Source organism: Clavelina lepadiformis, chromosome 2 (assembly GCF_947623445.1).
Source record: "Clavelina lepadiformis chromosome 2, kaClaLepa1.1, whole genome shotgun sequence".
Taxonomy (NCBI): Eukaryota; Metazoa; Chordata; class Ascidiacea; order Aplousobranchia; family Clavelinidae; genus Clavelina; species Clavelina lepadiformis.
Window position 1 is genome coordinate 16946004 of NC_135241.1, and position 13478 is coordinate 16959481.

General features: G+C 34.0%; 3 protein-coding genes across 6 annotated transcripts; 1 reads left to right on the forward strand and 2 right to left on the reverse strand.

The window, feature by feature from the left end:
* Window positions 1–6182, reverse strand: LOC143446230 (RILP-like protein 1). 4 transcript variants are annotated; one of them, XM_076945773.1, is made up of 13 exons: window positions 5899–6181; window positions 5407–5524; window positions 4385–5085; window positions 4117–4231; window positions 3768–3931; window positions 3536–3652; window positions 3230–3382; window positions 2968–3125; window positions 2694–2781; window positions 2439–2599; window positions 2076–2096; window positions 1433–1543; window positions 1–1143 (listed from the first exon to the last, which is right to left on the reverse strand). In XM_076945773.1, the coding sequence occupies exons 3-13, from the start codon at window positions 4460–4462 to the stop codon at window positions 912–914; spliced, it is 1398 nt and encodes a 465-aa protein (XP_076801888.1). In that variant the 5' UTR covers window positions 4463–5085; window positions 5407–5524; window positions 5899–6181; the 3' UTR covers window positions 1–911. The 4 variants fall into 4 exon arrangements, with proteins under 4 accessions (XP_076801888.1, XP_076801890.1, XP_076801887.1 ...); XM_076945775.1 differs by having other exon boundaries at window positions 4385–4539; window positions 4980–5085; window positions 5407–6181; XM_076945772.1 differs by having other exon boundaries at window positions 5407–6181.
* A 325-nt stretch (window positions 6183–6507) lies between these two features.
* Window positions 6508–9974, forward strand: LOC143446231 (derlin-2-like). The gene is made up of 7 exons (XM_076945777.1): window positions 6508–6788; window positions 8515–8654; window positions 8806–8899; window positions 9171–9293; window positions 9389–9461; window positions 9533–9623; window positions 9695–9974. The coding sequence occupies exons 1-7, from the start codon at window positions 6696–6698 to the stop codon at window positions 9840–9842; spliced, it is 762 nt and encodes a 253-aa protein (XP_076801892.1). The 5' UTR covers window positions 6508–6695; the 3' UTR covers window positions 9843–9974.
* On the reverse strand, window positions 9975–11039 carry LOC143446232 (uncharacterized). Its single transcript, XM_076945778.1, has 4 exons — window positions 10866–11039; window positions 10478–10577; window positions 10288–10361; window positions 9975–10210 (listed from the first exon to the last, which is right to left on the reverse strand). The coding sequence occupies exons 1-4, from the start codon at window positions 10926–10928 to the stop codon at window positions 10073–10075; spliced, it is 375 nt and encodes a 124-aa protein (XP_076801893.1). The 5' UTR covers window positions 10929–11039; the 3' UTR covers window positions 9975–10072.
* Window positions 11040–13478: the final 2439 nt, after the last annotated feature.

The window sequence follows — 13478 nt, forward strand, 5'->3', positions numbered from 1 at the left end:
TTATTATTGTGTTGGTATTATAAATATCTAAACGGGAAGATAACAAAGAACACGGAAGGTACCAGACAAAATAATAAGGAATCGACGTTTTGAAGATGACGAATTGAAATTAACTTTGCGTTAGCGAGATCTTTTTCGAAAATACAAATGAATAGTTTAAAACATGGTAAAAACAACACAATGGCAATGGCAAACGAGTAAACAAACGAAGTGCAACAGTGATAACTTTGCAAGTTTTCACAAAGCTCATACTTATTACATTGCTAAGAAGCTAATTGTGTGATAAATTAACGAACCTGGCAAAGAAATAATTAAATAAATCTTTTGAAAAACAGTACTTCCAGATAATGAAAAACAAAAAATGCTAAAATTTCTCAGACATATTTTCTCACTTCACGATTTTTACAAACTTTTACTCAATTTCATTTCGCTTTTTAGAATAAGGCAATAGAAAAAGCAAAAGAAAGATTGATAAAATAAGAAACAAAACATTATGGCAAGCAGAATATTGGATTAAAACGGAAAAGCAGAAAGTAATATGAAAAAGAACTACATTAGGTTGATTAAAAACTTACAACAGTGCTCATACAGTAATTAAAGGAAGCAACGAAAAGGAGCCACATGATATCTTCTGTAATATACTCTTCATATTTTAAACAAACAAGTGAATCCGAGTGGCATTGCACATGCAGATTTAGCTCAGTTTGTAAAATCTTTTTTGGAAACTACAATAGATTGGTTTGATTATGGGTAGCATTGAAGCGGGAAATACACAAAACAACACAAAGCTCAGAAAGCAAGGCCTAGCGTTTTGTGCTCCAACTGACAACAACCTTCATCAAATGATTCAAAAAAGAAAAAGATAAATAGGAAATAAAAAAATCGTTTTATGTGAAGCCTCAGGAACACTTTTATGGCGACAAATCATCGAGTTCCTCAGCATTGGAAGAAAGAGTTGTCATTTCAGATGGTTCCTTCTGTTCGTGTAGAGCACTGTTTATGTTAATACCAGGTAGAAATTGATTCACCTCTCCTGTATTTACTAAGTTTTCACTGTCTTCTTCACTTTCAACAACTTGATGATGTTGTTGTTTTTGCGTGATTTGTTTACTATTTCCATGGCGACCAGTCAGATATGAAAAGCTGCAGAAGATTTGCAGTGTGCGTTGTGATTATTACAGAAGTACACATGAACAAATAACAACAGAAAAAAAGCCAATTGCAAAAAGTTTGAAAATTTGTTCAATTTCACCATATTTGATGAAAAGTACATCAATAGGAAACATAAAAGAATATTGGACGAAAATATTTAGATAAGGAGAGGAAGTTACATAAATTAAAAAATTTAAAGAATAACCTACAGTCTTTATACCCAAATTTGTTGGTTTCAATGGTTTGGTACAATATTACAAATAATACAAAATTAACTTACAATTTACGTATTCCACTTTCGGTTGGTGCCGACTTCGCTTCTTGGTGCTCTTCCGCATAATGGCGAGATTCTTTTATTTCACTGTCGTTCAGTTCTTCCCACTTTTCATCTCTGTAGAAGAATCAAACTATCTATTTGGCATGGCCAGTATTGCAACTTTTTGGCAAGTTTACAACCAAATTTATTAATGATATAGATATATATGAAACTGTAGTGTATATATAATAGTTTTGGCAGAAGTAGATTTTCAACTTTATATATATACAACTTAGGTTACTTTAACTCGCAACACACCACACAAATAGCAGATTAATAGTGCTATTGTTAATGGTGTAAAACCTGGTATTGTCAAATAAAGAAAACATTGCACTCAATATGCATTATTCACATCCCAAATCATTTAAATTTCAAATAATGTGCACATGCAATTTGATGAAGTTATTCTACATTGTTAATTTCTATTCCTAAAGCTACTGAAAAAAGTTTTCCTGTTATTAATGTATGATAATTTGCACATTGGCCAAAATTATTCAGCATGCAATCTCAAAAGTAGTATACAAGCAAGGTCCAGATTTGATTGAAATGCTGTTACAATTGTAAACAAACAACTCTAAGAAAAATTGTTCATAACACATGTACTCACATTCCATATTTCCTGGCAATACTTCATGCAAAAAAAGAAGTTCATTAAAAAACAAAATTAATATAAATATAAACATGTCTTATCATCATATCACTGTATACTTTATCTTGATACTTTGTATATCATCTGGTAACACGATACTGAGGTAATGGCTAATAAAATTGAGGCAATGGATTCTTTAGTGACACACATACAATTACAGATCATGCGCAAAAATTAGTTTCTTAACCAACAAACTAGCAAAGCATATATAAAAATAGTAAAAGCAACAATTAAATCAATAAAAAACCAAATAAAATGAAGTAGAATTGAATGTTATTACTGCACAATGTAGCAACTTTAATAATGATTTAGCACATTTACCCTCGATGGAAAATAAGTTCTTCTTCTAAAAGAAAACACCTTGCTTTTAGCTGATTTCGATCATTTAACACTTCTTGTAGCTCTTGCAATGTATACCGGGGTCTGTTGGGATCGGTAAGATCAATAATCTGCTTATTTGACATCAATGGGTCACCTGGCCACTAAAAGAATTGACAATTTTTAAAGTTAAGGAAGCGTTTGAAAATTTTTAAAAATCTGCACAAAAGGCTGAAAAATATCGACAAAAAAACCTACATTTTCATCATTAGAATTGACTGATGTAGCACAGTGTTTGGTTTCTAGTGATGAAGTACCACAAAAATTTTTCTCCTGTCGTAACGATCTGAATACAAGTTAAACTTAACAAATCAAATAATACAACCAGTTTTATTTTGAACTACGACTGAGAAAACAGATTAGCGAACAATCAACCTAAACTCAAGGCTGCCAGATGGAATATTCTAAGGAATAAACTCCAAAGGAAATATAGCAGGAAATCGATTTGTTTTACACTTCAAAACAACATTACCTCATTTGCAAATCTGTGAGTGCATTTCCTTTGGTAAATAAACGAGCCTCTAGTTCAGATTGTTTTTCAATCAAAGATTTTCCTTGTTGTTCAAGTAAGGCAGCTTTGTTGCGAAGATCAACGTTCAGTTTTGTCATACGGGTAATTTGTGACTGTAACTGCGGTTGAAATAACACAAATAGTTGCATACAATTATAATGGACTACCTTATACAAGTTAGTTTGGAAAAATACTGTCAACGTTACATCAGCTATCAACCTACTGCATCTATTTCTTGTGCATTTTCGTCCAATAGTTTATTTTTGTTTTTTATCTCAGTGCGTTGCTTTTCCATCTGTTCGGTGAGATTGGCAACAAAAACATTTTGTTGATCATGAAACATTTGAGCATTGTTGTTGTCATTCACTTCAAGCTCCTTTGAGCACAACAGGGAATTTTATAAAATTTGGAAATTAAACTAGTCTATTACAATCACCAAACAACCTTAAAGTATAAAAAGTGCAAGCAATGTTTGTTTATAATTGTTGTTTTTACCACTTTACTTGCTTAAGAGTAGTTGCTCTCCTACCTCCAACTTTTCAGTAAGCAATGCAGTCAAGCGTCGATTGTCCTCTTCTAACGTTGAAACGGTTTCTAACAAACCTCTAGTTTCGTCTTTCCAAGCAGATTCAACTATTTCTACTTCCTGCAATACAATTTTTTCTAATAGATTTAAAAGGTTAAGCCAAACCATATATTGACTTCACTATAATGTTGTTACTAAAGAGTATTAAAAGTTCTAAAAAACAAGTTCTTTTTACCTCTTGCTGCTTTTCATCTTTTAACATGCTATCCAGCTGTAATTTTTGCACTGCTGCAGTCAGCTCTGTTATCTTATCCATTTTTCCATCCTGTTTCTTTACCAAGTCTTCAAGCATTTCCAATATTCGTATTATTTTTGGCATTACTCCAACAAATATTGCACCTAGTAGAAACAAGTCTCAGTTAATATTTATTCCAGTAAACTCACACAGTTAACTAGTTTATCAACTTTTAGATAAAAGCACAAAATAACAACAAATTTTACCAGCAAAAGGTATGGTTGGATTTTATCCTTACATTCACAAAAGTGTCATCCAAAATCTTGTCTTCACATAACTTATATCTTACCTCCAAAGGCATCAGTTAGTCGTTCAAATTCTCTTCCAACACTTGAAGCAATGCTATAGACATCAATAACAGTCAAAATTTCAGCTGATTTTTGAAACACAGTTGCCGCATCATCCTTTAAAGCAATGGCTAATAATTATTAATATTAACATGTATATACTTAGGAACAGAACAAATAGTGATATACCACACTTCGGAAACAGATATAAATTCAAATTAATTCCACCCAAAATTGGCAAAGAAATGTTTGCCTATAAAAAAAACTTACCACTTGAAATGAGTACTTTCCACTTAAAGTCAACGGTGAATTACCATCAGAATCAAAATTATTCTGTGGATCAGCCATTTCAATAAATTTTCACACTGCAATAGGCTGTTACTGTAGCAAAGTAAAAGGGTGTCTAATCTTTGTAAACGACAATCCTGTATGGAGAATATCTTTGTTAGACTGAAGGTTTCCAGTGGAGCAACATATTTAAAACTGAACACCACTCTGACATAAATTATGCCTCATAATTACTTAGCAATACGTATTCTCAAACAAAGTGACTATTTGACTGTATGTAGGTCATGCAACCTGTTGTTAAAGATAGGCGGTTAGGTCAGAATGGCCATGCAAAAAGTTGATTGTAGCTATTTAAGGCTTTATTGGAGTAACGAGGCTGAGATATAAGTATTATTTTTTTATTAAGTTTAACATTAACTGGTTTGATGGTTATCCAGAAGGGAAAATACGGCAGTTTTCTATGAGAAATCATGTACACTCGCAAATTCTGGCATAATGGCGTGCACTGAAGCCTCAGTTCTTTGTTTATTTATTATAGACTGGCATTCAAACAACCAGTTTTTCTTTGTTTATTTACTATAAATCGGCGTGATAAGTAAAACATTCAGCGTGCATGTTGATGAATCTTGTGCATGTAGCTTCCACACTTTTCACTATGGATGGTTGTTATCTGTGATTCTTGGCTGTAGAACAAAATGGTATGGCTTAAAATATCAATAATTTTGGTTTTCAACAAAATCTTGGCATTCTAAATGTCAACAAACTTTCCAAACAAAATCAATAGTTTAAAAAGATTAAATTTTACGATTATAAAACCTTTAAATGTAGATAAAATAATTTAGGTATTGCAATAAAATGTTTGAAATTCTAAGCCATTTAAAGTTCAAACTCTGTTTGAATGTCTGTCTCCCTGGCACTCAACATATACGGTACTTGGTAAACAGAAACACTGATGCAGTGAAGCTAATGTGAAACAATATCTGTAATATTTCATGAATTCTTACCATATGCAATACAACCAACAACCCAAGTCCTTGGTTGAAAGAAAATGCCATTTTTGACGATATCTCCAAAGTGCAATTAATGGTTTGCTTGACTAGTTAAATGCCGACATGCACCAATCTTAAAATTTTACACTGTGTTTGGACTTTTGGTAACCAATTAGAATTATAGAATGCATAAAGTAGTTTTCCTAAACAATTCTATATATGCATATACTAGAGCAGCGTGGTCCAACTGCAGGCCCGCGGGCCAAAGTTGGCTCGCGAGCACCGATTTTTTGGCCCACGAACTGATAGTCAGCTTTGATAGTCGCTATTGTCGAGGAAGAACCTCGACCGCATATGTCACATTGATCAGCATTTAATAGCTAAATAGCTAAGCTATTCAGTTCTAATTTAAAAACATTGGCCGGCAAGATAAAAAAATTTTCTGATTTTGGCCCGCGATGAAAAGAAGTTGGACCACGCTGTACTAGAGTATAAGACATCAATTACTCTAATGGCGATGTTATCTGGTTGTGGGTCTCTTTTTTCATTTAGAAGACTTCACCCACCAGTCAGAAGCCAAATATTTTAGCCCATACTAGGCCTAAAGCAGCAGGCTACTAAATCCTGGTCAACACGATTGGGCTACAGAAAACACCTACTGAACTATTTCATCTACAAATCGAAATCTATTACGCACAAATAGGAAAACCTAATTACAACAAAGAAACAATTACGAACATAAACGACAAACATGTGTACAGTAAACAAACGAAATGGAAAGTTCACAACATCACATGATAAACCATAACTAAACAGAATATTTTGTTTTCACCGTCACGCTCAATTTCTCATAGCGAAAGCAACAAATCAGCTGATTGTTATATGCGTCGTACCGAACGTTTCGTTTTATTAATCAAGTAAATTACAGAAATTGTATTTTATGAATTAAAAGAAGAACTACTACCAATTGTCACAAGATTATTATAAAATAAAAAGTTTAAAAGCTTCCTTAAAGATTAGAAAACTGTTTTATCGGAGTATGATACTACACAGATGTTTGTGGAACTATTCCGTATGGTAGCGCTAACGGATAAATTTGCTTGCCCAATTCAATCTACGGTCGACGTGTCCAATTGCCGTGTAGGAACTTATCAACTGTTACAGAGAAACTGTAATGGCAAATGTAACGTAAGATAAAGTCCCAAATTTCTTCACGTTGACATATCACATTGTATACTGACGTAGGTGTTGATTCTCTAAAATATTGTCTTGTGTTTTTGTAATGATATTGATTCTAATTCAACATGGCTCACATATCATTCCACGAGGCATACATGCAAGTTCCAGTCGTTACGAGGACGTATGCAACCGCATGCTTGTTTACAACCTTGGCAGTAGTAAGTAATAATGGTTAAGGAATAATTTGAGTTATTTTGATTTAATGCATGTATAGTAGGCCTAACAACTAACAAAGTGACTTCATACTGCAGTACTGTAATAAACAAAATAAAATGTTTGTGCCAATCAGAACTTGCATAAAACAAGCTCAGTGACTGGCGCTTAAACTATGAGTTTAAGTTATGCAAAGAGTTTCCTTAACTTGAGGATAAACATTTTAATACCATTTTGTGAAACCCTCGCCTGATGAAGACACAAGTTTTGGCCTGATGGCATGCACTGAATCAATTCTTTCTTTGTTTATTATAAATCGGATGAGGATAAACATGTCAGCATGCTTGTTCTTGAATTTCATGCCTGCCAGTGCCACACTTTCCACTATGGCTGAAACCTTAATCCTTCAATTTTGATATATTATTAGTTAGGCTATAAATTCATGTTCAAACTCCAGCTTTAATGCATTGTGTTGTTATGGATGGCTTAGAAAACGAAGTATCTATTGGTTTTGCGCTCACAAATCAGGTTTGAATGTTGAAAAATTATACTGGTCAACAAGTTTCCACTTAAACTTTTAATTAGAAAAGCAACTGAACTTCCGTGAATGATTTTTTGCGCTGATCCCAAATCTGTCTGTTTTTTCTCTAGCACATCAGGCTTTCAAGATACTTGGATTTTATGAATTTAGTGTTATTTTGGATTTAACCAAACTTTGTTTCAAATTAATATCATCAGAATGTTTTAAAAATCTTCCTTAAATAGCTTCCGGATATTTTTTGTGTATGGTGAAAGTGCTTTGAACCAATGAAACAACAAATTAACTAGAAATGTTGCTGATACATCTTATTCAATTTCCAGAATTGCTATTATGTTATCGGTGGTATTACACTTCTAACATGCAATTAGGCATCTCGCAAATCGTTGTTGTTCTAGACAAAATCATTGCTTTTAACTCCTCCGCCCACACACAATACTACAAGCAAATTAAGGTTAGCTAAAATTCCTAAAGAAAAGTAGCTAAACTTCTTGGGCTGTATGAAACTTTTGCAGGCCATTATTTCTTGTTATATTGCGAAGCAGTATAATAGGAAATCGCCATCATTCCAAGAAAGTGGTCTTTAGGTTTCCTGCATATCATAGGAATAGCAAAAACTATTGCTGGTGTTCGTTTGTTCAGCCAATTACTCGAGCCACTTGAACAAGGAGTTCATATTTGATACGGAGCTCACTGCTTGTCTTCATCTCCCAATGGACAACAGTTGAAATAAAACACTGCTTGTATACTTTTCTCAGATCTGCTCTGATGGCTCGCCGTTGAGTTTTAAACGTAAAACTACCACAAACATAACAAAACAAGTCTGGACTATTTTTGCACTTTCTTGGAATGATGACGATGAAACCAATGCACATACACTATACAGCAATCATACAGCTCTAAAAAACTGATTGTTATTTTTGCGTTCAAATGAAACAACGCTACAAACAACTAAAACTACCGATAATTCAAGACCTAAAGCATATCACATATGCCCTTAATAATTAAATAAATAAGCAACAAAACAGGAACACAAAGCCATCTCCGATTAAAATTTGCTGTTGATTAGTGTTATTAATTTTTTCTCTATATATTTTATAACTCTTTTCCACAAAGGCCTTCTTGTAAGAATGCAAAGGTACAACAGACCCAAAAAATGCACAATTAATGTTGAGCTTCTGTCATTTTTACAGCAATTGGAAGTGATATCACCATTCCAGATCTATTTTAATCCAGAGCTTATCTTCAAGGAATATCAGTTATGGAGGTTGATCACAAACTTTCTATTCTTTGGAAAACTGGAGTTTAATTTCTTTTTTAACATGTTATTTTTGTATCCTTTATGAGAATAATTAATTAATTATTAGTTAGTACTGTGCAATGGGCATAGTAAATATTACTTGTTTATTGGGTATTTCAATTTTGTTTAGATGCTATACAGTAAAATATTTTTTATTTTATCCTTAACTAAATTCACTATTAAGATATCGCTACTGTCGTATGTTAGAAGAAGGTTCTTTTCGAGGAAGGACTGCTGATTTTGTTTTTATGTTTATTTTAGGAGGAACGGCAATGACAGTATCCTTTAGTTAAGCAGAACTTACAGCTTATAATTGTGTCATTAATTCACTGATTGTATAGATGTTTTCTAAGTTACAATGTCATAATGGATAATGCTTTTATACGTTAACTAAGGTTTGCATTGAAAACCTTAACTTATCATGTTGACTATGATTTGTAATCAAAATTGAAGGTTTTTGAAGTAGCGAAGTAGGTTTCCATGGGTGCTACTCCAAGGGAACCAACCCTCTTTTAAAACAAAGTATATTCCTTAGTTATCAATTGACAGCTTGTAGCATTCTTTGTAAATCTGGTGTTTCTTGGACAAGCTTTCACAATAATGTTGGTGTATATTTGGAGTAGGAGAAATCCATATGTGAGGATGAGTTTTTTTGGTGTGATAACATTCCGGGTAAGGCAGTCTTGTAATATTTTTACAGCTATAATGTGGTTGGTTATAGTATGCTTTTTCTTAAGTTTGCATTGGCATTACCATGTTTTCTTCAGGCGCCATATCTCCCCTGGGTACTAATTGGCTTCTCAATCATGTTAGGAAACTCCATCATTGTTGATGCTATTGGTAAATAACCTGATGTTTTTCATATTTATATTTTTGGATTACTAAGTAAAAAGTACAATGTTTTGGCTCAGGTGTTGCATGTGGGCATATATACTACTTCCTTGAAGATGCATTTCCTGAGCAACCCGCTGGTTTCAAGATTTTGCATACTCCCAGAATATTGTTAGTTGCTGATTACTTTGCTTCATACCCTTCCAATATTTCCTATTCTGACCATATGTTATTACTTCCAGAAAGTACTTATTTGATCCGCCACCTGATGCTGATGAGTATGCAACCTTGCCAGAGGCAGAAAGACCTGGAGGTTTCGCCTGGGGACAAGCTGATAATGGTCCACCACTTGAAGATGGAGGCGATGAACATGGGGGTGAAAATCAATAAGTTTCACAAAAGTGCAATTTAAGTATCTTTGCATGATTTTTTACATCAGGTCATGCCCGAGATTGAATGGTTCTGCAGTTAGTCAGTTATTTATTCTGAGCTTCTATATATGCCAATAAAAACCACAAAATATTTCGGATGTACATTTTTGACCAATTATATTTATCTCAACTTTAAACCAACAGACAAGATACTCAAATTTCGACTATTCTTTTATGATCAAAAAAATTTTAAGAATTTTTAATCATTTCGTAATATAAATACATAAAATAAGCAAACAAAATGAATGTTGACCCATAAAAAACTTTGGTTTGGATAGAATCGTATGGTCCAGATTTGTGAACTGGTATGCCTTTTTTGACCATACTCTGTAAACATTGTACAAACAACCTTGTATAACTTGGTATGGTAATGCAAATAAACAAAGCTATACATTTATACTCACAATGTGATAATCTTGTTTTGCAACCATGTGTGGAAAAACTCGAGCCAATTCTTCCCTTGATTGTGTAGTCCAACCTAAATAAGAATCGAGCATAAATATGTTTATATCACTGCACAACTGTTGAAAGAGTTACGAATACAGTTGAAAAATTCTCAAATGAATCGATGTCAAACACAAAATCAGTTCCAACCAATTTCTCCCGTTCCGGCCTCAGTAGGATCTGTAACCTTGGTGGGCTTTGAATTAGGGACCCCATGAACCAAGACTGACACCTTCACTGTATCTGCTGCCTGCAAGTACAAAAATACATTGTGATAGTTAAAAAAATAGTTCAGTGGCTGGTGAACAACTAACTCATGCAATTTGCAAACATGTCTTGTTACAAGGCAGCAAGAAATCTACAATACTAGGCATTAACATAATGATCATAATGCACCAAACATGAGTGGGACATACAATTTTTTTATTATATAATAGCCTATGTTACGTAATTTGCAATGTCATGACATATTTCGGATTAGTCATACCAAAAAACAGCCTTAAATCAAAGTTAATACTAAATTGATGCATATCACAACCTTTGCAGCATTAACCAACGGCTGTTGAACTTTTGAAAGCAATCTTCGAGTAATAAAAGGCATCCTTCAGCCAATGAATAACAGTAATAAACTATATACAAAACCAGTAACCACTTAAGCAGTTCTTAAATCTTGCTCTTGCCAATTTAACCTGCTTAACACAAGAAAATATTAACTGAGTTACTAACAAACTTGCACAACGCAGACTGCAGAGTTTGGCACATGTACACGCAATAGTGCTTCTCACTAGCTTCAGTGGCACTTTTAACAAGGACAAAACTTCTACGCATTCAATTTTCAATTGAATTAGTCAAACAGCGTAAATTACTGTCAGATTTTGTAATTATGCACCTAACACTTCCAGTGCGTCCCAGCATTTTTGCGTACACAAAATCTTGCTCCAAGCTGCCATGCTCAGCAATCCGGGGCACAACCACATGTTACTATAGTTGTATTTCTATTTCTTCTGCACTAGACCCCATCTCTCAAGTGGGGCTTAACTGAGGCTCGACACAGCAATCATGCAGATGTTTGCCAGCTGGACTATAGAGTATGATCGTTTTCAGCAAAATTTTGTGTGCACAAAAATGCTTGGATGCACAGGAAATTCGCACTTGGGTCATTAAGTGGGAAATTACACAATTTCACTAATTCAATCTCTAAATCAATGGACAATTGAGTGAAAACTGTACGAAATTACGCACCTTAAGTACGCTGTGGCAAGAAACACAGTACTGAGTGCGTTTGTGCCTATCCGAAGCTCTGCAACCTGGTCCGTCAGGATGTCATAACCAAGGTGCATTGCACATGAATTACGCTCAAGATCTTTGGTCACTTCGGCATGACCTACAGTCAAACAGCATAAACTCTTTTTAGACTTGAGGCAAACATGGCAACTGCAAATTTACTTTGTTCTTGAACCATTTTTCTCTTGTTAGACAAAAAAGCACGGTGTTTCTTGGTTTAGAATCAGCAGTTGGCATAAATTCTTCTCATAATGTTCGCCAAACTGACCTTCAGCGTACAAATCGCACGGAATGTACCCAGGTGTAAGAACAATACAAGAAAATAGGGGTCTAGTATACAAGTTCGCAAACAGACGACATAATATTTTAAGTAGCTGGGGGCATCTTATGGTTGCGCACTTGTATACAAGATTATATGTAAATTATTACGTCATACTTTAATTTCTTTAGCCTCATAACACCTTCTCATTGAAGACTTCAAGTCGGAGTGCTGGAAAAAGTAAAAGAGATCCGACCGCTGCCTATATATAGCTCTTGCAGTTGCAGACTGCGCATTTTATAGATTTAGGCTACTGGTATAACTTTTCTAACAGTTAGTAACTGGCTTGAAAGTTATATACAACATACGTACATCTTTTCTCTATTGGGTATGAGACGAGCTCACGCTGCTAATGAAACAAAACTTGCACGGTTTAGCTTGTCCTTCACCTTCAAGGAACAGAATATGTTGACAGAATTGTCGAAACCCCGGAACAACTTTAATATTTTTCCAAATAACATAAACATCTTACGTGTCACATTAAATACATCAATTCCAGACTTGGACAAGTAGATATTATTCTAGTTGTCTAATTCAATAAATTAGAGCAAAATACCAGTAATTTTAAATCTAATCTAATTTTCGATTTTGCTAAAAATGTTAGTTTGTCTAACGAAGTCTTTTCGTAAGTGAAACAAGAAGCTTCTTCACGGAACAAAATGATCAAAATCAAAGTGCTATACGCCTATGCCAAAGTGCCATTGTCAATGTATTACCGGTATAACCTTGTTTTGAATGTTTTTCAAGAAAAAGTGAGGAATATGTTAAAACACTTTGCGGAAAAGTAAGCAAAGAAAATTTGATTTTTTCAAACGAATTTGATTTTGAATCGCCCTAGTGATAAATCTAATTCTAGTTCAGTTTCTAGATTTAGCAATTTTAGCAAACAACGTTTTGGATAAAAACATGGTTTTGCGGTTAACAGTCTAATATACCAATTCGATGACATATGGCATGGGTCATAACCGTTTATTTACCATAAAAATTGTTTCCGCACGTTCGTACTTTTATCTTCTATCTGAACAGTTTTACTCCTCTGGAACTGGTAATCAATCCTCACTTTAGCATCAATAAAACTTTGTGCTGTGAGTATGAGCCGATTTGAAATATATTCGGATTCGTGCTGGGAGCAGACTTACCAATGGTAGGTTTCGATATTTGAGCAAATCTGAATTCGTTGACCTTCAGCTTAACAAAATAACTAATGACGAGCAAACGAACGATAGGCTACATAAACGAAATGAATAAAAGAAATCTGTTGTTAGCTGATACAAAATCTTCAAAATATTTTTCAGCCGTTTCACTTTCTGTATGGTCGATCATTTTGATTAAATTAAGATTGAAATTTAGGACTATGTTTCACTGTAAGTAGGTCACTCAGCCCGTTGTTAAAAATAGGCGTTAGATCAAAGTTAAATTTAGATTAGTAAGTAGACCTAGGATAGGTTTAAGTTATTATTAGGGCCCGCAAAAGTCAATAAAGTCAAACATTTTTAAGGACCTCGTCTGACCACGAATCAAAGAATAAAGTTGTTTTCAGCACCTAGG

Bases quoted from the DNA above. Each gene is read 5' to 3' on its own strand.
- LOC143446230 (XM_076945773.1), bottom strand. From the start codon at position 4,462: ATGGCTGATCCACAGAATAATTTTGATTCTGATGGTAATTCACCGTTG. The intron at 3,932-4,116 runs GTAAGATATAAG...TGTTTCTACTAG, and splicing joins ACTAACTGATGCCTTTGGAG to GTGCAATATTTGTTGGAGTA. The intron at 2,782-2,967 runs GTAATGTTGTTT...ACTTGTATTCAG, and splicing joins CTCACAGATTTGCAAATGAG to ATCGTTACGACAGGAGAAAA.
- LOC143446232 (XM_076945778.1), bottom strand. From the start codon at position 10,928: ATGCCTTTTATTACTCGAAGATTGCTTTCAAAAGTTCAACAGCCGTTG. The intron at 10,578-10,865 runs GTTGTGATATGC...TTGTACTTGCAG, and splicing joins CGTTGGTTAATGCTGCAAAG to GCAGCAGATACAGTGAAGGT. The intron at 10,362-10,477 runs GTTGGAACTGAT...ATTCTTATTTAG, and splicing joins GGCCGGAACGGGAGAAATTG to GTTGGACTACACAATCAAGG.
- LOC143446231 (XM_076945777.1), top strand. From the start codon at position 6,696: ATGGCTCACATATCATTCCACGAGGCATACATGCAAGTTCCAGTCGTT. The intron at 9,294-9,388 runs GTAAGGCAGTCT...TGTTTTCTTCAG, and splicing joins TTGGTGTGATAACATTCCGG to GCGCCATATCTCCCCTGGGT. The intron at 9,624-9,694 runs GTTAGTTGCTGA...TATTACTTCCAG, and splicing joins TTGCATACTCCCAGAATATT to AAAGTACTTATTTGATCCGC.